Below are 23,587 nucleotides of genomic sequence, written 5' to 3'. Positions count from 1 at the left end.
TTGCTATGTTTAAGTTGTGATTTCAAAAAGGAGCAGGGCAGTGGTGGAGTGGTTACGACTCACAACTGCCCTGTTTGAAATCTACCTGCTGGCTGCAGCCTTTCTGTGTGGAGCTTGCATGTTTTCCTTGTGCTTGGGTTTCCCCCCACAGTCCAAAGACACACAGTTTAGGTTCATTGGTGACTCTTAATTGCCCGTAGGTATAAATGCGAGTGTGAATGGTTGTCTGTCTCTCTGTGTTAGCCCTGAGATAGACTGATGACCTGTCCAGGTTGTACCCTGCCTCTTGCCTAGTGACAGCTGACAGGCTCCAGGCCCCAGGGACCCAGAACAGAATAGGCAGTTGCAGATGATGGCTGGAAAGATGACTTCAAAAACCTTATTTTTGAAAATCGACTTTGAATCGGTGGTTATTTTCATTGTCTTTCCACATCCATTTACATTAGGTCATTTAGCAGACGCTTTTATGCAAAGCGACTAACAAGTGAGATACAAGGCAAGCAAAAATCTAAGTCAAGGAGAAAACATCAAAGCAAAGCATTTGACTCTATGCCATTTTTTTCTTGTTGTTATTTTGTGTCCTTGTAGCTGGTTTTTGTCTCTTTGGTGGTTGTTTATTTTTTGTGTGTTCCTTTGTGGTGCACTTCTGTCATTGTTGACTGAAATACTAACAGAAGACTCTGATACAAGTGTCCTCTGATCCAGAGGTAAAATTCATCCTTTGCAGGAATAATATGCCTGGTTGCTACTGCTACAAAAATCTATGTGACAAATTAAATGAAACCCCTTTAAATGTACATAATAATAACATTTTAATTATTCTCTTTGGCAGAGGGTGGCCCCTAGGCTCAGAAGCAAGCAGACTACTACAGACTAAAAATAATCACATATCGCACTGTCCAACTTAGAAATTGTACAGTCAAACATAACGTAACAACAAATTAACCTATCTAAGAAGTCACATTTCAACCTCGGCTGCATCAAGTCTGCCCAATATATTAATATTGTGTGATTTATGACATTTATGGAAGTAGGTATAATACAACATTTCATGACCACCATTTTTCTAGCGGTATTTCTGTAGATTTACCTAACGACGCGGATCAGTATTTAGTCGGACATTAATCATTCCGGTTTGTTTATTTCCGGCACACACACGGTTAATCTGGACTGACAAGCTAAGGGTTGTTGCGCCTGCGCATGCGCCGCTGACAGAGGAAACAGCCGGGGAGTAGTCAAACAGACAGCGAGAGAGAGCGAGAGAGACAGACAGAGGAAAAGGCGAGAGGACCAACCAACCCGGTTCCATTGGGTTTTTTCATCCACTCTGAACAATTATGATCGTCTGGCCGCCGTCGCTTCCCGGTCGCTGAATGGCGCTGGTTACCGTGCAGCGTTCACCGACCCCCAGCACCAGCTCCAGCCCCTGCGTTTCGGTAAGAACCGCCTTCATTAAACCCCCCTTCCTCCCTTTTTTCTTTGCACTGCCGCTGCCCCATCACCAAACCCAAATCTCTTTGCAACGAGAGGTGATTTGAGGGTTCACTTCTATAGTGTTTTTTTATCGGCTCCGGTCTGTCATAAAGTGCATTGCCATTGTACTCCTGCGCATGCGTGATATATTGCTACTCATCCCTTTCCAGTTACACTATCAGTGTCGCTGCTAAGTTAACCTGCTTAAAATGTTTTGTTATTCCTGTTTTTTTGGACAAACCTATTAGCAGTGGTAGTGAAGGGAAAAGAACAGTTCCCCTTCTGTTTTTATTGTGCTCCTCTCTTATGGTTCCTGTAATTCACATTTCCGCCAGTTCAAAGGTTCAGACAGGCAGTCAGCAACACTGAAGCAAAACCCTTGGGTCATTTCTATGGTATTGTGAAAATTGCTCAACTTTCCCTATGTTCTAGCAGATTGGACTGCTATGTATCTAATGGTTTGTTGCAGAGTTGTAGTTAATCCAGAAAATATTTACTGCACTTCTGCATGATAAAATGATTGGCTTGTGAAGAGCATGAATGTAGGTAGGTAGACAGGTGGATTGATACTGTATTAATCCCGAGGGAAATGTAAGAGATTTTAATTGTAGAGATTTACAGGTAGGTAGATAGAACTTTATTAATACCAAAAGAAGATGTAAGGTGTTGCACAAGCTGTTTCATAAAACACAAAATACAATGACTGGAACAATGCAGGATGAAACTATAATAATAGATTTTGGGGGTTGATGTCTATCGATATGAAGAACATATAGATAGAGTAATGAGTATTATAAGCTGCACCAGATGCTAGTGTCCTGGTTTACACTGTCCATTAATGAGACTGTGTGGACAAAAAGCTGCACAGTAAGGTGCAGGATTGTCAATGAAATGTGCCCGTACAGGAAATCCTGAATAATTAGTGGAGAAACATATTAGAAGCATCCAAACAGGACACAGGAGAGTCATTGAATAGTTTTATGAATATGAATGCAGTACATATGTTATGGTCTTTGCAGTCACCTGGTCACAACACCAGTCCCAGATTTTGGACTGATGTGTTAAAGAACATTCTCAACCACCATCACGAGGGACTATCCATTTGAAAAAATGGTGTTCCATCGCTCTAGTAGACTCCCAGTCAGAGAGTCAAGGTGCCCTGGAGGTCTTCTGCCACCTTACTAAGACACTTAGTATCCACTTTTCCTTTACCGAGGCCCTCACTTTTTATAGTGTACAGTCAGCAAATTCAATGTAGATCAGTTGTGAAATGTAGTACAGTACAGATGAACAGTCCTTTTCTGCAAGATAAAACTACTTTTAGTGTCTCTCCTAACATGGAGGAGAGGGCTGACTTCACTGTTAATGACTCTTCTCCTCTTGCATTATTGCTGTTGTGTGACATCTTGGTATGGAAACAAGGTTGTGGATGTCTCTCTTTGTCTGTCTCCTCTCTTGGTTCGTGTCTGCATGTTTCTCTACCTGTCTGCCTCTCTCTTCCTGTGTGTGTGTGTGTGTGTGTGTGTGTGTGTGTGTGTGTGCGTGCGCGCACGCGGGGATATAAATCTCTTTAGTCATATCACAGTATTACAATATGGAAATTTGATAACGTAAAGTCAAAGACTTTTATGGCGAATGCTAGTTTTAAATTTAAGGTAAACATTTTGGTTAGGGTATACCAGGAACTTAATGCAAATTAATGCAATGACCTCGGGAGTGACGGAAACATGACTGTATGCGTAGTTAAGGCAAGACAAGCTGTCCATTCAAAGTAGAGGAGCAGGTGGCTTTCCTGTCGCCATTCTCTCTGCTTGTGTTGTTTCTACAGAAGCAGGGAACCCCATCAGATAACCGGCAGTAGAGTAAGGAAGTGATACACAAGCTTACACCCTGTTTCTCTCATTCAAATGTTCTTTCTGTTTGCTGCACAACCTCATAAACTTCCTGTGTCTTTGTTGACTTTTCAGTGTCTTCAGCCACTCTTTTCTTTGACAGAGTGGAGCAGTGACTGTAATTATCTGATAAACCTTATACGGCTAAAATGAATTACTTACTATGTGTGTTTTAAAAAGGGGGGGGGGGCGGGGGCGCGGGGGGGGCGGGGGCGCGGGGGGGGGGGGGGGGCTTGTTTATTTTTCAATTATTAGTTTATTGCAATATATTTATAGTGTTTATATTTGTTTAAAGTTAAGGCAGATTCTGTTTCGTGGAGGTTTAAAAAATTCACATAACTTTATCAGCTGATAATATCTGAAGTTACATATTCGAAGAGGATGTGGTCTAATTATCTGTCTAATATTGCCATAAAGGTAGTTGTTTTGAAATGTGATGGTCAGACTTTAGCTAAGGGCTTTTAATTAGCAGAAGTATGCTAATGCCTATCACTTGATTGTGAAGATCACCCAAACTTTTTATGTAACTCACAGTAATTAGCACTGTCTGCCGTAACAAAATAAATTATATTCTGGCAAACAGCATTCAGTGGTTTAAGAGTAGCAGCGTAAACATGCATATACAGGATATCTGCATAATTCAGAGTAGCCTGTCTGGTTGATTTTCTCTTTGCAAAAGAAAGGATTAGATCCAAGGTATCAAGGTATTCACCATATTGGTACAAAAATCTATAACGCTGTACTACAACAGTTTGAATTGTGGCATCAGTCTCTGCTTCTTGAATTGCTAATTGGGGCCAAAATAATTTTGTGTGAAAATGTGATATTTATTACCTGTAAATGCATCAACTTAAGTCATGTTATTTTAATAAAGTAATTCTGGCTTTTGTGGCCCTGAAGGCCACCCTGTCCTTCATCCCCTTTGTATTCTCCGAATAAAACAGGTTCTGTGAGCTCTGTGGGCAGAAAGGTAACAGTCTTGCTGTGTACACACATATTTTAGGTAATTTGTTGTCATCGAGTGGGACTCAATGTATAAAGAATATTTGTTTTGTAACTTTGAGCAATCACTCACAAGAGGGATCAAAGTAACTCACTGCATGCATAGATCTAGTTTGTGCCTTTTGTATAATCCTGTTTGCTAAAGATGTGGGAGTGAGTCAGGGAAACTTTGACTACAGGAGTACAAGCTTCAAAAAAGGAAGAATATATCCATATGTGTAATTCAGCAAGGTGAAGCAGGTAGGGGCAGTGAAGCATGTGCATTTTCTTTTGGAAATGTGCTTTCAAGTTGCAACCTGTGCACTCTGTGTCGGATTGTCATGTGATGGAGTGTGTGGTTTCTGTTTTTCCAGATTACTTGAACCTTATGTTGAACCTGTCCAGCTTTAATATGTCGGCTTCGTATGATGAGTTTGTGTAGGTAAAAAATGTCATTTAGCCTTCAGCGACTCTGTAACTTGTGACTCCATTTCTGCAGAGGCCTGCCCAGCTTGCATGTTCGAACTACACATTTCCATAAGCTTTGGAAAAATACTCTCACATTTTCATATATGCAAAACTCTGTGTGTTTTCCAATATAAACAAAGGTCGGGTGACACAAAAGCATGAAACTGGAACTGAAACCTTCTCATCGGAACTAAAGACAAAATCATTATATTGATTTTAAATAGATTACTTAATAGTCTTTGTGGCTTCATGACTTACACTTAGACTGTACTTTATTGTCATCCAGTGTTGCTCACTTACAGTGGACAAAAAAAACGAAATTTAATGTGCTTTGCTTAATGATTACAACTTTAATCCATCACTAAGCCGACATAACTAAGGCATTTAAAAGTTACTGTCTTCAAAAAACCTTCCAAAATAAACACTTTTCCAGCATTAGGCACTAAGCAGGTTGCACCATAGCCTCAGGTCACATTGGTCACTCATACTTTACATCAGGCATTCAACAATCCACATAATCTGTTTTAAAAATCCCTGGTCTGATTGAGTTTGGGAACCCACAGTAAAAGCTTGCTTTGTATACTGTGGCTGAGAGAGGACGAGCATGGTTTATCACATACATATGCATCTAACTGGATCTGCAACAGTGTCACATGACCCAACAACAAGTTCTGGCATCCAGGCACTTCCCCTATTTTTCTCCAGTGATACTTAAGCTGTAACTTTGTTACTGCCTTACTGGAAATGAAAGGAACAGGTAGATCAGACACTATGTGCTCTTCCACAGCAAGCATTGTTGTGTTGTCACAGACTAGAAAACCCACTGTGATTTATTATTTTATTTATTTATTAACATCATGTAGCTCCAATTGGAGCAAACACCTCAAAGCAGCCCTGCATGTATTAATCTTTATGTTAGTGCCCATTGTTACCTACCATCAACCATGTAATCCACTTCTTCCTTTTATAAAGCTGTTGATGGTATTGTAATTTTGGTAAGTGAGCTGGGTAAACAAGATATGTGCCAGGCGTTACGTAGTAATTGTTATGTGATAATCTGCAACAAACCATGTTAAGCAAAACTTAAAACTTCACAATTTGCTTAATTAAGGCAGATTTGCCTTTTTTCCTCTACCTCATCTCTTTGCTTATTTTTATGTGTGGTGTTTTCTGATCGGCCACACCTCAAAAACAGGCTGAGGTCATTTTCCTGGATAGTACACATCTTAAGTTAAAGTTGAACTCTCCCTGTTGCCTCTTTGCTTTCAGCCGAGGCAGTACCAAACACTGCAGTGAATGCTACTGTTTATGCTTGTTTTTCTTAATTTGCACCTATTGTCCTTTGAAAAAGAGATTTTCTTTACAGAGCATTGAAAACTATTAAAAATACCAAGGCCAAAATTATCCTTCTGATTTCGAGTTTTTATTCACAAGTCTCTGTTTGTCACATCACTTGTACTACTGTTGCAACAGAGCAATGGTTTCACATGAAATGTTTTACTGTGTACAGGAAAAGTACCATGACAGCCCGGTCCTTTGTTGCCTATTAATAATTAATTAATGACAAAAATGTCCGCATAATGTTATGTTGAATTTTTTTATTTGTTTCTAACCGTCTGGTATATACTGTACGTCCAGATTATTAAATGTAATTTTCTCATTTCTCTAGGAGTCCGGTAGTGGGGAGGATGACCGCCGCTCTCAGCCAAGGAGGTAAGATACTAACAGATATTGGGCAGAATGGACCACGCGCTGTTCTAAAGTGTTATCATCTGTCACTAGCCCAACCCATGGCCCAAATTAGAGAACACGGTCTGTTACCGTATGTGACAGTGCTTGACCTGAATGGATGAGGACTTTACCTGCAGAAGCACTTGATGATTATTTATTACACAATTCCGGGCATGCAGGAGTTTCTTTGTTTTGCAACTTTACTAAGAGCTGCTGTGACATACCAGCTGTGTGCTTTTCCTTCTTGCCTCAGGCACTGAACAGGACTTGGGGAATCTGGTCCATCCTGTTTCATTTGACCACATTTGTAACTGGGTTTAGTCCACCAGTGATGAGCAATTTCCTTTCACTGCCTACAGTGTTTATTTGTTATAGATATAGAAGATACCAGCAAACTTCAGCTCCAGTAACAATCTTACTTCCCCGTTGTTTTATTTGGCTCATTTAATAAAAGATTAAATGTTTTCATGTAATTAAGTTTGGTTGGCTGACTGTCCTTTAGAGGGCAGCAAGCGGCTCCCTGTGAGTCAGCTCTGGGTATGTGGGTCAGGGGAGCTGCACTGTTGATCCAGGGGCAGATTGGTAGCCACTCCCTAAGTCAGAATGCCTCTGTGTTTGTCTGGTCATTGGATCTGTTTTGTCCAGCTGAGAAGACTGTTGTGTATTTTTGCAGCTGTGAGTGTAATCTATTTTCACATATTGTGTCTAAGTGTCTATGTGTACAGAAGTAGTATATTGTAACCCAATAATATCATCCCTAGTTTGTTTTTCCATCCTAAGGATTTTCAACAGTTAAACTTAATGCTGTATTTTTATAAACAACTTTTTTTTAATATAAAATTATTAAAATCAGGATCCTCTGGTATTTGCTCCACCCAATCATTAATGTAACATGTCTACATGTATGTTACTTGCACAGATATTAGTTAGCCGATAGAGTTAATTTTCAGTTACAAGTATCTGGGCTTTTACTTGATCAGGAGCTTTACTTTAAAGCACACATTGCCAAATTCAGGGTAAAGCTCGGGTTTTATTATTGTAACAAATCCTGTTTCTCCCTCGGAGCGCGTAAATGTCTTGTATCGGCAACCTTTTATCTTTGCTCGATTATGGAGATGTGGTATACAATGACTGCCTCAACCAAATGTCCTCAGTCTCAGAATACAGTCTATCACAATGCCTTGAGGTTTATTACAGGTTGTAATCGCCTCAAGCGCATCACGGTGAACTGTATGCCAAAGCTGAGTGGCCTTCTTTGAGCACACAAAGGCATACTCACTGGATGATGCTGATTTATAAGGCTGTTCTTGGCTTGGTTCCATTATATTTCTGCTCTCTTCTACACAGAACCAAAAGCCATTATGCTTTACATTCGTGTGACATTTATCAACTCATTGTGCCTCGTTTTCGGACTGAAATGGGAAAACTGCTTGGAATAATCTCCAAACAGACCTTAAGATGTCAGAATTCATTACACTTGAAGCCTTTCGTTCTTTCCTAAACGCCAAACAACGAGAGTCCATTGGACGGTGCTTGTGTTTTTAAATTGTAACCTTGTCCTCAAGTACTGCACTTTGTAATGCTAAACTGTATGCAATACCTAAAATATTGTTTATTTTAACTTATTGTTTGTAGTGTGTATTTAAAATTGTATTAATTTATTATGACGTCTGCTACTAACATCTTGCCCAGGTCGCCCTTGTAAATGAGATCTTGATCTCAATGGGTTTTATCTGGTTAAATACAAAATAAAAAAAATCAACACATGAAGTGGACCTAGTGGACCTTGTCTTAGGAATAGCCTAAAATCTCTGCATTGGTTTTATGTGAGTGTGGAGCTGTGTTATATTGCCTGCAGAAATGTTGGAATTTGTCTGTCACTTGCCAGTTTGTATTTAAAAAATAGTTTTGTTCGATGTTGTGATTGGTCCTTTAACCATTGGTGTCCATGTTCTGCTTGTCAGTTGGGTTAACTAAGTTGGTCAATGGCATTTTCAGACCCACATATGCTGTGACAGTGATGTGAAACATCTGCATACTTTGTCACATTTTCTGTTTCTCACCAACAATCCACAGAAGGTGTTGGAAAGTATTAAGGTTATTTGCATAGTCATAAATCAAAATGTACGTGTAAAAGTTCTCCTGTGGCCAGTACCATCATTGTATATGGGAGTATCTTAAGATATGTGACACATTTTGCTTATAGCAAGACATAAATTAACACAAGGACTTAGAATGGTAATTTGAAATGTAACTCTTTAAATCAATTTGCAGTGTAGTGTATTCGCCTCCCAATAATAGCAGGTGTTTTGGCAAAGAGGCAGAAATGAATCAGTAAAAGCGAGCCGGGACACAGAACAACCTGTTCCCTATATCTAGTTCTTTGTCGCCCACACTGCTGACATGCATGAGGCTTCCCGTTGTGCTGTAGAAGTCTGCAGCTGCAGCGAGGCTCATCTCTGATAAAGTACTAGACATTCATTCAGACTGGAAGAAGTGTTTAGTGAAGCAGTGTGTCTGTTTGCGTAAGCAGGGCCCACTGCAGTCATGCTGTTTAAAAGTCAGTGACATCAGCAGGATAGTGACATCAGCTAAAGCAGCAACGTCACTTGAGGATTTACACAAAGGAAATGGGGGGAAAAAAAGAGGAAATATTACAGCTCTTCAGATGAAGAGTTTTTTTATAGTCAGATTTTAAAAAGTGAGTCATACATTATTGTATTAGGACGCATAGTGGTTTGACTTAGTAGTCGTTGTTATCTTCCACTCTGTGCTTCTACATCAGAAAATTCTTTTTTACTCCCTGTGTTAAAATCCTGCTATTGACAAGTGACCCAGAGCCTAAAATTCATTTTTCAAAATGCTTCACATAGGTGGATTTATACATTTCTGTGAGCTTCTCTGATAGTTAGTAGTAGTTTTAGAATGGGGAGTTTTCAGTGGCAGCCTAATTGATGTTCTCAGCCTGCACCTATAGACATTACACATTAGACCAGAACAGAATTCATCCTTTAAAGAAAGGCTTTTGCTACAGATGATCAGTATACATTGAAAAATACTGTATACATAGCAGCAGAAGACATATGTTTACACATTAACAGCTGGCACATATTTTCTCACAGCTTTTTTTTCTTACTTAAGGTGATACTGAAAGTCCAGATTCACAACTAACAGTTGATCTGATTAATTTCTTAAAATAACAAAAGGACTAGGAAGAAAATTGGCGATCAGCTGATGGTTCTACAAGGGAAGATGTCTCACTCTGGTTGCAACTGCAGAAAGACTCAGTCCACTCTGCTTTTCATCAGTTACAGTCAGCGTGGTAGCAAGAATTGACTGAAACATGGTTGGTGGAGAAGTAGAGTCGTGTCAAGAGCTGGGATGTACTGTTTTGTAGTGCAGGTGACACAGGCAAACTTGATGACCTGACTCTTCTCGTCATTGGATGAAGACTTCTCCTCTCTCCTCTCGTCTCCTCCCCTTATCTTTATGTTTCACCCAAAAAGCATCTATAAAATGTGAGGTGAACTAGAAGAAGCTTTTCCCTGTCCTGTTTGAGCATCCAATCACTTGTATCTACCATGAACTACCATGTGCCCTACTCCTTACGAGTTCTGGTATTTTCTTATGAGCAGTTTTCATGTTCACATCATTTAAAAAAACTGACTGTAAGAGGCACTAATGGCACAGTGGCAAGTAGCCTTGAAAAGAAAAAGTGTGCGTAGTGGGATGTCATTATTTAACAATTCTGTAAATTTGTGCAAAACTATTTCCTGCATTGTTAGATAGACAGGAATCATTGAAATTATGTACAATACCTGCAAACCTGCAAGAAAATGGATGTGTATAGAATATATAGTTAAATCATAACACTGTGTTAACAGCAGCACATTCAGAAATTTCCACTATCTTTTTGTTCGTAAAGTGGCGTTTGAGGCTGTGTTTTGACTTTTTTTCTATGATCCTGAAAAGTGTTGCCACAGTTTAACTGGCAGTTTGCCGGCTTGTAAATTACTAAATTATTTTCTGAGTTACCGAGCCTCAGGAAACTGTTGGTGTATTTATTAACATTTGTTTTTTTTTTTTGTTGTTTGTTTTTTGTTTTTTTTTATAGATTTGCCTGTGTTTGCTTTGTCTTTTCTTCCTCTTTATCTCCCTCTTCTTCCTCTTTATCTCCCTCTTCTTCCCATCTCAATCACATTTGAACAAGATAAATAACTTTCTTAGCCGAACAAAGGGTACACAGGTAATGTTAACCCATTGTAATTACTCCAGTAGGCATGAATAGGCTGCATAGATTAGAGGATGGCACATGTTTCTCCTAACAGGTAACAGAGCGTAATGTGACTTCATGTTTTCTAAATGTCATATGTGTTGTTTGGCAGATTGATAAGATTGCGAATAAAGAGACTTCCTGTTTGAATGCAACACATATACTGTGTGTGTGCGCACGCCCACATGTGCTAAATCTTTTTAGCTCACTTTTTTGTAATCTTTGTGAGCACACGGGTGCACTGTCGCCTCACAGCAACAAGACTCTTCCATCATAACAAGAATGGAAAGCTGTGGCGGGAGATTCTAACAGGAAGCTTGTGTTTTGATTGGATTACAGACAGATTAAGCAGCGCAGTGATGAAGATCTACCGATCCTTTAAGTCTCACAGCTGTAAGCTTGGCTACACCAAATTCTTACCTTTCTACACCAGCTAGTACATATTTTACTATGTGCCCATAGCACAGCATTGGGTGAGCTCTGTTATACCGAATATGTGTTGTGATCACTAAGGTGACTGTGTGTTTGTATACATGGAGACATGGGAGTAACAGGAGTGTCTGGTGTCTCTCTGCATGTAACCACCACATGCTGGCCTTTACTGCTTGTCATTGGACGGTGTGAATTTCAGCAGTCAAATGTGAGAACAATAAGGTGGAATTTGAGACATGGGTTCCAAAACACACACACAAACGTGTCGGTTGCTGAGACTCCATGGACCATAAGGACAGGTTTATGGTCCACAGCTGTTCCTAGCTTGACTTAACGGTACCTGCACGTTGAGGATCGTTCACAATTTCGGCTCTTTGAATAAGACCATGTCAGGTGCATGTGTCATTCATAGAAAAGTTATCTGCACACTAAAAAAAGAAATAAGAGTTGATCTGTCACAAGGCTGACACGTGGCAGTATACCGAGGCACACAACCATTCACCCCCACGTTAGCAGTTTACAGTCACAGATTAGCCTAACTGCATGTCTTTGGACTGTGAAAGGAAACCCATTGGAGGAACCTTTGAGAAAAAAAGTTGGTTAGAAAGAAGACACAAACTTGCAATACACACATTGTAGATGGATAGAACTTAAAGATAAATACCACTTCGCTTGTTGTTGTTGTTTATCTTCTTATATGAATTACAGTAGAAGTCAGGTGGTGGCCGTGTTTACTCTGAATTTAGTAATTGCTTAAATTCAAACCCTGGGGAATCAACAAGCAACGTACCCAGGTCAAGTTTCAGTTTACTGGTCACCTGCTTTTTGATTTCTCAATCTCTCTCTCTTTTTTTTTTTTTTCAGTTGTTGTTTTTGGGCTGTTGCTGAAAGCAGCAGCACCTTAGGTGTCAGGTGTCGCTGACTCTTGTGAGACTTCTCCTTAAAAGCCACAGACCTAGAGTAAGTTACACAACTTTGTGACCAGTGAGGTTCAGAAAACACAAATATGATCATCTTGTGGCTCCAGAGGATGCTCCAATGGGTATGGAGAGTAATTAATGCTTAAACAAGAGAAGTGTGCCCTGGAAGCTAAATTACTGGGTTCCTGGTGCCATTGCCACCATGATTAGAGAGAAAATTGTTAGCAGGGCTAAGTTCTTTTGACACTAGTCACGTGAAGCAGTTCTTTGTTGTGTTGTTGTGTTAATCATTAAACTGTTAGTCAAAAAAATTACCAAGAGGTTCAGTTGAGGTGGGTAAGCTGATAATCCTAAATATATCCAATACATCTCATTTCAGATGCATCATACATAACATATAATTTTGTCTTTCCTGCTCCCGTTTAAAAAAACTGCTGATTGGACAAACTACTGTGCCTCCTCCTCTTGCTATATCTAGTCTGGCTGACTGTGGATCTGGATTGTGATTAAAACGATTAGTGTGTGATATTTTAGCCACATTGCCCATGACTTCAGGCTTATGGATTGCTTTGTTGGTTTATATAGCTTCATTTGGATCAGGATGCCAGACTGGAAAGTTATAGCCAAGCTGTTTTGAATATACCACTTGCGGTTATGGTGGTAGGGTATGGGGGTGCAAACACCTGGGAGAAAACTTTCTTTTGGTGTTAGTTAACTGTTTTGTCACGGTTTTGTTGAGCAAGCTTTGTTTCAAAACTGAAAGTATGTTCACCAAATAGCTCGTAAATACCAGAGCTATTTATTTTTCTTTGCCTGCATCATTTATCTTTTTTCAATGCCAGTTATCTCGTGATAATAGGGTTAATTATCTCGTTGTCTTGGGATGACAAAACCCAGATGACTGTCTTAAATTCCATAGTTCACAACTAATACTTATCCTTCAAAGTTGGCTCTCTGCAACGCCATTCTCAGCTTCCGTTGAAACCATCAGTCTTAAATGTCTGTATTTATTTATTGGCATCATGGTACCTCTATAATAATGTAATCACCTCTTTACTCTAACCAATGAGCTAACAGATTTTTAAAATGTTAGCACTCACATAACTATGGACATCTATTGGGAAATCGTCAAAGTAATTCTACAACCAGCTAAGACTGCGTTTATCTGCTGGACCAAGCCAGTGTAATAGCACGGTTTTCTTAAGCAGTAGTCGTCTCCATTGGACTCCTTGTGATGACCCTTCTCTCCGCCACGGCACTAATCATCCCTCTTACAGCCGTCGGCAGGTCGCAGTTTTCACTGATTGGACCCCGTGTGTCTCCTCCCCCTCAGCTGCAGGATTTACCGCAGCCTGCTGCAGTCTGAAACAGTAGCACCGAGCAGATGTTCGGAAGCATCTGCTTTGCATTAGTATGCGAGACTTTAACTTTAAACAGCGAATTACAATTATTGTAGTTAAAATAATTTGTTTTACATCGTTTTTGAATCCGCGATGTCTTGATTAATATAAGCGACAGCCGCAGCTCTCACGACAAACCTATCAGTGGAGCGGAGTGACCCTCCACACCCCAACAGCGATTACCCGCAGCTACTGCCCGCTTCTGTGCGCCCTGCCCCCGCCGCCGGAGCAGCCATGCCTCCCGGTGTTGTGACCGCACCGCGGAGCTCATCAGTCCGCTGCTTCTGCGCCTGCTGCGGCGTGAAGATGAGACCACACTTCACAGAGAACTCCGTGATCTCTCAGGGCGAAATTTATCAGCTGTAAGTGTATTGTACACACTGTGTTCAGGGTCCCTGGGTTTCTGTGTAAATTATGCAATGTCTTGAGACTTTTTGTTTTTCCACAACTTGTTGTAGCTGCTAGAGTCTAATTTGCTTTGAGTATGGTTGGACATAGTCTTTCTAACTTTAAAATTATTTGGACATTGTCCTTATACCATGATTGGAGAGCCCTAGTCCATTATGTGGTTATGGTGATTTTAAAAATACTTGTGGTTTTCCCATCATGACTCAGTGGGAAGGAAGGACATGAGAGCACACAGTAGCAGCAGCAAAATCATCACTTTCCTTCCCTTTGCACCTTGTGAAATGTCTGGCACATGCTATACTCATCTGTGCCTGTGCAATCCCCTGCACCCACCTTTTTGTTTTCTTTTTCGATGCAATATGTGTGCCTGGAAGGTGTCTTGACCCCCTCAATGGTAGACAGACAGACTGTTCATGAATCAGCGGATGTGATTAATGTTTTCTGGTAAATGTCTTCATGGAACAAAGGCTGAGAATGGCTCTGATGTTTATTGGACTGTGGTTAGCCATTTTTAACGCTTTTAAAAGATATGTGTTTATTGTTTTGAGCTTTCAGTCTCTCTGACAGAGTATAGTACTGAGGATCTTTTCCCAAAATGTATGCGTTGTTAATACATTTCTTAACTTGCATGTGGGGATTAGGTAGTTTATAATGAATTTTGCATTATGGAACTTTATGATTGTGAGATGCAGTTTGAAACATAACATCAAATCTGTCACAAATCTCTACTAACTTGAGAAATCCAGTGGATACTTTAAATGCCAAAGCCAAATTGCTAGTCTTCTAATTACCATTGCCCATTCCAAGTTCATCCCCTTGTTGTCATTGTGTCTCTTCTTCATCCACACAGCCCACAGTCCCACAGTATACTCACAGGTTACAGCATAGGACTTTCTCCCTCAGTCCTGGCCTAGATGTGTCTTTGCCCTCGGGATGGACTGACAAATATAGACAGTCAGGAACTTTAGTTTTGTCCATCTGCATTTAGTCCAACATAACACAGTACAATAAGACATTTACTTTGTCAGCTTAATCACTTTGTTGAACACTGTTGAATTGTTACTTGCTATGATTTTTGGCCCTCATTCAAAAAAGTGTCAAAAATAAACGAATGCGTGTGGCATGTCAAGTGCATTACATAACGCCATTGTTCAGAGATCAGTATTGCCAAGTAGCTTTGCCAACATCTTGCCAAGTTGTTGTTGCTGCATCCGCAGCCAAATCCAGTTAAGTCGTAATAACCCGCAGGCTAATCAGATAAATTCCAAATAGGTTTTCTGCAAAGGAAAAAAGGGCAGATTTGTGTGAAGACAAGAACTGTCCATTCACTTAGACGGATCGACGGCATGTTCAGCCGATGTTGCAAACTGTATAGTTAAGTGTCTTGGAGTCAGAAGGCAGACAAATCTTTCCATTATAGTTTTAATATTTCTATTATTGTTTTGGATGTGATGTTTGTACAGGATATCATGTGTATAATCTAAGAAAACACGAGATTAAATTTAAGGTAAATACAAGATAATCCCTCATCAGAGGTTTTCATGCTGAACAATAAAAGTTTCTGCTTCATACACTCGTGGAAATAACAGGTCATCATCAGTACTATGGCAGCAACACTGTTAGCTTTACATGTCTGCACAGTATCATGAAGAGGACAACACATGCAATTACTTTAGCCTATAAATTGTGAATCAAAAATGCAATTTAGGTTGTTTGACCTTAAAAAGAAATGCTTAAATCAGTTGTAGTGTGATTTTGGTCAGCATCTTCCAGAAACTTTCAAGCCTTTCATACATTTATTAGTTATTTATGAGGTGTTATCAGTCACTATATATTCTCTCTTTCTCATTGTCCAGTATCAGTGAAAGTTTCCTGACAGTTAAAGGAGCTGCTCTCTTCTTACCTCGAGGAAATGGCTCCTCCCTTTCCTCTGCCTCTCGCTTCTCACAGCTCCGCAGCAAACATGCAGGTGAGGTAAAAGTGTAACTCTTTGACCATAATCACCTGTGCTTTTGCTAAATAAAGTTGCTTAGGCATAACTGCAGTTTTTGAAGCTGATCAAACACTACTTGGTCTCCGTCCTTTTTACCAGGAGACATCCAGCTGCACCTACAAACCATGTTCACCCTGCTCAGACCAGAGGACAACATCAAACTTGTAGGTATACACTATAACACAAAACTCAGCCTCAGGTTTATCAGTTATTTCAGTTGTATTTTTCGTGTTCCAGGCGGTTCGTTTGGAGAGTGCCCACACTCAGCTCACCCGCTATATGGTGGTGGTCTCAACCAATGGTCGTCAGGACACTGAGGAGAGTGTGGTGCTGGGAATGGATTTCAGTCCTGTAGATAGGTGAGGCAGCATTCAAGCCTGTATGTGACTGCTTGTTTTAACACTCAGAACACATGATGATTTAAAAATGTTTTTTTTTGTCTCCCAGCTCATGTTCTGTTGGTCTGGTTTTGCCTTTATGGAGCGATACAATGATACATCTAGATGGAGATGGGTAAACATTAAACACATTATTCTTTAACCACAGAGCAAATACAAAAACGCACAGAGGTGCTAACTAAGATGGCTAATGGTGTCATTTTCTTGCTTCCAGAGGTTTCAGTGTGTCAACTGACAACAGAGTGCATGTTTTTAAGCCAGTTTCTGTGCAAGCCATGTGGTGAGTCTGACGACAGAACCAGAACCTTTAACTAGATACCTATTACTAGTATGCAATTTGTGCCATTTTTCTCAACTCATCACCTGCTGTTTCATTCTCCTGCTCTTACAGGTCGGCCCTCCAGTCACTCCACAAAGCGTGCGAGGTGGCTCGGTGTCACAACTACTTCCCGGGCAGTTTGTTCCTCACCTGGGTCAGCTACTATCAGAGCAGGGTCTCCTCTGACCAGGCACGAATAAACGAGTGGAACGCCATGCAGGACGTACAGTCACACCGTGCCGATTCACCTGTCCTCTTCTCTGATGTGTAAGCATCTAGAACATATGGAACATGTTACAATATTTTTTTTAAAGTTTATATTTAAACATTATATCCCAAACTTGTGTAATACACATAGTACCTCCTCAACATGGCTTACTTAGTCACTTCTTTTAATGCCACGGTGTATCTGCAGACCTACCGAAAGAGAATTGACAGAGCGTCGGATCAAAGCAAGTTTAAGGGAGATCATGACGCAGAAAGACCTTGAGAATGTCACCTCCAAAGAGGTGAGTTGCCACTTTAGGTGCAGCATTGACTCTCCTAACAGATGCATTTATCATTTCAATGGATTTTAGTCCCCCAAGAGGGTTTGAAAAAATGTATTTGAGTTTTTTTTTTAGTCTTCAATAGTAAACGCATTTTTAGGTTTTAATACAGTTTTAAATGTTATCTGTGTGTTTGCTGGATGGATGTGTTCCGTAGATTCGAACAGAGCTGGAAATGCATATGACGTGCAATCTGCGAGAGTTCAAGGAGTTCATCGACAACGAGATGATTGTCATTCTGGGCCAGATGGACAGTCCTACAGAGATTTTTGATCATGTCTTTTTGGTAGGTTGATTTCGAAGTCAGAAGTACCACTGCTGCATTTGTCACTAAAAACTGCTCGATGAAATTTAAGTAAAATTGAAAGACATGCACATCAGGCTTAATCCATATCTATCAAACTTGGTGAAATATGACATAGATGCTTTACTTTTGTTTGGTTTAGAGTACGCGTTGGACATTGGGCATGTCTTACCAAAGGAATTTAGCATTATGAAAAGCTCAGTGAAAGTCTCTTAACGAGTTTGAGGATTTTGAAGGATTGCTTTTTGTTTCCTACAGGGATCTGAGTGGAATGCATCCAATTTGGAGGAGTTGCAGAAGAGCGGGTGAGGGGAGGAGCAAAAGCAAAAAAAAAAAAAAAAACACTACACAACACCAATTGGAACAAGTCAATATAAACATACATTATTATATACGACAACCCTAACAATTATCTTAAATGAAATTAACTGTTTAATGGAAAATATGTATCTTCAGTTTATTTTGTTTGGTATAGGCTCAGTGTAAAAATTTAAAATCCAAATATTTCCTTCTTGTAGTCTTTCCTCTAATTCATGTGTCATTCTCATTCAGGGTTCAGTACATCTTGAATGTAACAAGGGAGATTGATAACTTCTTCCCTGGTGTTTTCGAGTACCACAACATCCGTGTTTACGATGAGGAAGCAACTGATCTGCTTGCTTATTGGAATGAGACCTACAAGTTTATATCCAGATCCAAGTGAGTTTCAGATGACTGCACATTCTTTATATTTGTTTTTTCTGCTCATGCTATTAGGGCAAATATCACATGTATACTTGCGTCCTAATATCTACACCAGGAAAAGTGGGTCCAAGTGTCTGGTGCACTGCAAAATGGGTATCAGTCGCTCTGCAGCCACAGTGATCGCATATGCCATGAAGGAGTACGGCTGGGATTTGAAAAAAGCCTTTGATTATGTCAAGGAGCGTCGAAGTGTGACCAAACCTAACCCCTCTTTTATGAGACAGCTGGAGGAGTATCAGGGCATTCTGCTCGCCAGGTACCCAGTTTAACACACAAACGCACAAGTTAAATTAAAATTGATTTCTGGATGGATTATTGCTGATCAATGAAAAAAAAAACACTCTTTAGAATAAACAGGTGCACACAGCTAAAACTAGTTTAAAAAAACTCTATCAATAAGCTTATATGACGGCCATTAATTTATTTGTGTTCTGTGGATGCACCTTCTCTTGCAGCAAGCAGCGGCACAATAAACTGTGGCGTTCTCACTCTGACAGTGACCTGTCTGAGCATCATGAGCCACTGTCGAAATCACACGCCCAACCTCACAGCCTGGGTCGCTCTGACCCCCATAATCAGGCTAGTGGGACGCTGGGTCCCTCAGTAAAAGAACTATTGGAATCACTGGGGACTTCAGCCTGCACTGGGAAAGCAGGCCACTCCAGTAGCCAGCCTGATACTGGCATCCATTCCAGTCACATTAGCTCTTCATCCTTTGAAGGGGCAACAGCTTTATCAAGTGTTGGTAATGCTCAATGTCTGGAGGCTCATTCTCATTCTGCAGTACCCCAGAGCAGTGGCCTGAACCCCCCTGATCCTGAATCCACTGCTGACTCTGTGTCTCAATTATCTCCACTGCTTTCCAACGGGTTGTATGAGTCTGAGGAGCAGCCATCATCAGCTCCTCTGTCCCAGCCAAGGGTTACCACTGTGGTGCCTGAGCCTCAAAAGACAGACGCGGTGACTGTTGCACAGAGTGTACCGGTGGGCCGGTCTCACCCGCCTCCATCCCTTCATCACCTCCCGCCCTCCCCCTCTCAGTCCCCAACTCCAGTCTGCATGGACGAGGTTATCAAAACACAGATGTTGTCCTCCTCTCTGCCAGTAATAAAAGCGATTCAAGCGTCAGTGCCTGAGCCCATGACAACACAAACACCAAGCACACAACTGGCTGGACCCCAGTGCCTGTCTGTATCAGTGCCTGTCAGAAAACCAGACTGTGATCAACAGACATGTGGCTTATCTTTGGATGCTTTAGCAAACCAACTTCCCTCCACTAGTGATTTTATCAGCTTTCCCAGTGCCATTCCACAAGACAAAGAGGTGTTGTTTGGCCACAGTGCAGATCACATTAACTTTTTCAGTGCCAGGGAAAAGTTCAAGGGAATAAGTCAAGATGCTGCAGTGCTGCAGTCACCCTTAAAGAGTTGCGCCAAGGAACAGCAACAGCTGCTCCAGGAAGACTCGACTAGTGAGAGCAAAGAGGATGAGAAAGGAAAGGTGAGGCTACGGTTTGTACTTTCTGCAGCTGCTACAAACTTTGACCAATACAAAAAAGCACATTATTGTCCAAGCTTTGGGTCACCTAAACTTACCTCAGACTTTCTCCCAGACTCCAGTGTAATGTGATATAGACTGGTAAAATAAGTATTGCATAAAATTACAATTTCTGGAACTTAATTAAACTTTCAACAATTAATTGTAAAGTCTCAAATAATGATTTGTGACACAAGGATTGCTTATGGGCACCACCTTGTGGTGTAAAAGTATCACGACCAGTATCTACTTCACATCTAAATAGGTTTTACAAGACTGTACTCCTAATAACCTTTTTTAGTTGTCATTTATACTGACTTAAAATTTACAATATCTCTCTTTTCTTTGTAGAACATGTGTGCCCCTGTGCAGGTTACAGGACTGAAGCCTGTGGTGCTCAGAGAATCTTCAACCCTTCGCCCACTTAGCCAGCCAGAGCCTCAGTGTCCCCAGAAGCAGGAAATAGAGGATAGAAATGTTTTATCCCAAAAGGAAACTGAGAATGTAAAAGAGGATGAGAAAAACAAAGAAGAGGAGGAGATGGCTCCTGCTCTTCTCTACAATGACTGGACAAGGGGGTCTGTACGACGTGTAACACAACAGCTGGAGCAAAGAATGAAACAGGAGCATGAGGCTCCATCTCCCTCCTCATCCCCACCATCCATCTCTGGCTGTGCCTCCTATTCTCAGCGACGCTCACCCAGTGTCCATCCTGTGATGGTGTCTAATCACCAAGATGCATCAGTTTGCTCCCAGGTGTCAGTGGATAGCACTTTGCAGGAAGAGCAGGAGGACAATGATGTGAAGTTTGGACCAGTTAAAAAGGAGAGTGGTGGTGTAGCAGAGATGGAGGCACTCGGGAAAAATGATGGAAACACAAAAGGACACAAACCCAAGCCTGCTGATACCAGATTGCTCTCTACCTCTCCTTTCCACCGCACTGCCCAATCTCACTTTGCCTCTGTGAACTTCCTGTGTCTGGAGGGTGTGACCGAGCTCGAGTCAGGGACAGACTGTGACTGCACCCCAGAGGGACCTCATAGTGACATTATCATGAGGGAGACTTGGAAGACTTTGTGTGAGCTGGGTGCCTTCCTGCAACAGGTGAGCGTGGGCGGCACCAGCAAGGGCAGGTGTGCAGACCATGATTTTGGCCTCAGTGCTAAAACCACTCAGAAGCGAGGTAGCAGCATCCAGAAGAGCGTTAGGGAGGTAGAAGCCAGGATTCGCCAGGCAGGGCTGACCCCTCCCTCCTTAATGAAGCGCTCAGCTTCTCTGGCCAAACTGGGCTGTCTGGAGCTGCTTGCCAATGAACTGAGTCACTTTGCTGTCTCTCAACCTTCAGCACAAGCTCCACTCCCCTCAATTACAGACGAGTCCAAGAAGCAGCGGGTCCACGACTCTCCTCCCTTAGCTGACCAGGAAATAGAGGTTGGGACTGGTGCAGAGAAGCTTTCTGAAGCTGGAGAAATGTCACCAGGAGTGTCTCCACCATCAAATCAGAGTCTGCAAAGAGAAAAACAGAATGCTGGACAAGATTCTCTGCATTGGACTGGGCAGACACCTTTGACAACAAGGCAGCAATATGGACGGACTCATCCCCTGAGGCGGCTTAAGAAAAGAACTGTTAGTACCTTTTACCACACCATGTAACCCTCACTGTGTGTGTGTGTGTGTGTGTGTGTGTGTGTGTGTGTGTGTGTGTGTGCTTGAATGAGAGACAAAGAAAGAGAGGGGTGTGTACCTGTAAAAAGGGAAATTAAGTGCATAAGTTAGATTTATTCAGCAAAACAAACAATTGCCTTTTGCCTTAAAGGATATGTTTAGTAGTTTCTTTATGTTTCTCCCTACAGATCCGCAACGAGCCTCTGTGAAATCGCTGAAATGAGACACTTGTCTCAGCAAAAGAGCAGCGAAAAGGCAATGATGGTTCTGGTTAACTGAAATTATGGTCATCTTATTGTCCGTGTCATGACTTTCAATAGCCCTGTTGGAAAACACACTTTGTAGTATACACACTTTTCAGAAGACTTTTCAGAAGACGTTGTTAAAAAAAAAGTAAGCAAAAACAATCATCCAGATTATAAGTGGAACTTGTTTCAGATGTTGCCTGAGCCTGCACATACTCACTCTTCACATCATTGCAGGTCTCTCCATTATCAACTTGATTATTCACTTGATTGCTGTCAGTTGATAGACTAGTCCGACCTGATGTTTTGATGGAATGTAACCTGTGTTTTACTCTTCACCTGTTTTCAAATCCCCATTTTCTAGTTGTGATGGGTTACTAACTGCCAAGAAAATGATGGTCCAATCTGACAGCTAAATTAATATGGCCAGCACCAATTTAACACAGAATTATTCATTTAGCAGAAACGCCTTGATTGGAATCAGTTAATTCTGCTGTGCTCAGAGTCTGATCTTTATGCATGGTTTGTGCAGTCAGCTGCACAATAAGCACACAAAAGCTCAGGTTGAACCGCAGACATCACCAATTAGTGTTTTATCCCCAAAGTCCAGGTAAAAATGGTTGCGTAGTTGCTCAGTGTGTGCAAACAAAAGAGGATTGCTGTATTTTATTTTTATTTTTTTTTTGTGTGGACTCCACAATACCTCATTTAGTCGACCAAATCCGATCTGCACAAATGTCAGGCTCTGGATTCCTGGAATGTCCGTCTCAGTCAGAAACAATTTCAACTCCACTACTTGAAAGACTGAAGTAAACTCGTCTCTCTCGTGTCCTCTCACGGTTCTGATGCCACTCAAACCTAGATGTTTCTTCGTATGTACTACTGTGTGGGCCAAAGGATAGGTTAGGGCCTGGGAGCTGAAGGCAGAGTGTATATTTGTGAGTTTTCTGCTAATATTTCTTTGGGATGTAAAGGTCTATATTGTAAGTGTTTTGACATTTTAGGAGCTGTACATGTTTTTATATCTGGTTTTTGTCCACGTGAGTGTGAATGTGTAGCAAAGTTTTACCATGTGGGTATGATCATTTTTCTTTTGTCTTTCTGTTAAAATTGTTTTTTTTGTACACTGTTTAGGAGAGTGTGCCTGTGACTGGTGAGTGACGCTTCTCTGTAGTCTATCAGAAATCTCTGTACAGGGAGGCCTGTCATACATGCACTTTACTCCCTTTTTTCATTTTAAATGTGGCTTTTTAAGTGTGGTTGCTACTTTCGGGGAGCATGCTTAGGTAGTAGCTGTTGGGTATGTGTGTGTAATGTCAAGAAGAGTTTTTTTTTTTTCCCCCTTTTTATTTTAAAGTGTAAATATTCTTTTTATATGATGTGCTTCAACTGTGACCATTAAACAATGGAAATTGAGTCAGCTTTGCTTAGTCTGTGCACAGTAATCTAGGGTCATGACACGCCTGGCTACTTTTTTTTAGTAATTGTTTACACAAAGTAACATAATTCAGTTTGTTTGTTTAATTTAGTGTAAACAAATGGTGAAAAATGTTCTACACAATTTCCCCCAACTTGAAGTGGCATCTTCAGATTCCTTGTTTTGTTCCACTAATGGTTTAAAAACCCATGGTGATACTTTAAAGTGGACAACAGCAGGAAATGTTTAATAATTCCGCTGATCAGTTTTCAAACTTTCACTTTGTCTGCATTTTAATTTTTTTTTTTTTTTTTTAATATCAAACAGCCTTGTGGCTCTGCACTCAGTGAGGTGAGTATTTTCTTTGCAAAACCATTTAAGTTTTTAGTTTGGGGATGTTTGGTCATACCAACAAACATACTTTTTTTTGTTTTAATTTA

The 23,587-nt window shown here is 40.8% G+C and overlaps 1 protein-coding gene across 3 annotated transcripts; it reads left to right on the top strand.

Annotated features, from left to right (window-relative positions):
• Positions 1 to 1,199: 1,199 nt before the first annotated feature.
• On the top strand, positions 1,200 to 23,146 carry ssh2b (slingshot protein phosphatase 2b). 3 transcript variants are annotated; one of them, XM_067491618.1, is made up of 15 exons: positions 1,200 to 1,436; positions 6,484 to 6,527; positions 15,835 to 15,947; positions 16,071 to 16,135; positions 16,209 to 16,330; positions 16,419 to 16,484; positions 16,584 to 16,649; positions 16,761 to 16,955; positions 17,104 to 17,197; positions 17,394 to 17,522; positions 17,799 to 17,845; positions 18,093 to 18,239; positions 18,340 to 18,540; positions 18,740 to 19,784; positions 20,172 to 23,146. In XM_067491618.1, exons 1-15 carry the CDS (start codon positions 1,374 to 1,376, stop codon positions 21,471 to 21,473), a joined length of 3,699 nt encoding a protein of 1,232 aa, XP_067347719.1. In that variant the 5' UTR covers positions 1,200 to 1,373; the 3' UTR covers positions 21,474 to 23,146. The 3 variants fall into 3 exon arrangements, with proteins under 3 accessions (XP_067347719.1, XP_067347718.1, XP_067347717.1); XM_067491617.1 differs by lacking the exons at positions 1,200 to 1,436; positions 6,484 to 6,527 and adding an exon at positions 13,031 to 13,932 and having other exon boundaries at positions 20,172 to 21,446; positions 21,674 to 23,146; XM_067491616.1 differs by lacking the exons at positions 1,200 to 1,436; positions 6,484 to 6,527 and adding an exon at positions 13,031 to 13,932.
• The last annotated feature ends 441 nt before the right edge of the window (positions 23,147 to 23,587 follow it).

Source organism: Channa argus, chromosome 22 (assembly GCF_033026475.1).
Source record: "Channa argus isolate prfri chromosome 22, Channa argus male v1.0, whole genome shotgun sequence".
Lineage (NCBI taxonomy): Eukaryota > Metazoa > Chordata > Actinopteri > Anabantiformes > Channidae > Channa > Channa argus.
This window is presented reverse-complemented; position numbering and strand designations above follow the sequence as displayed.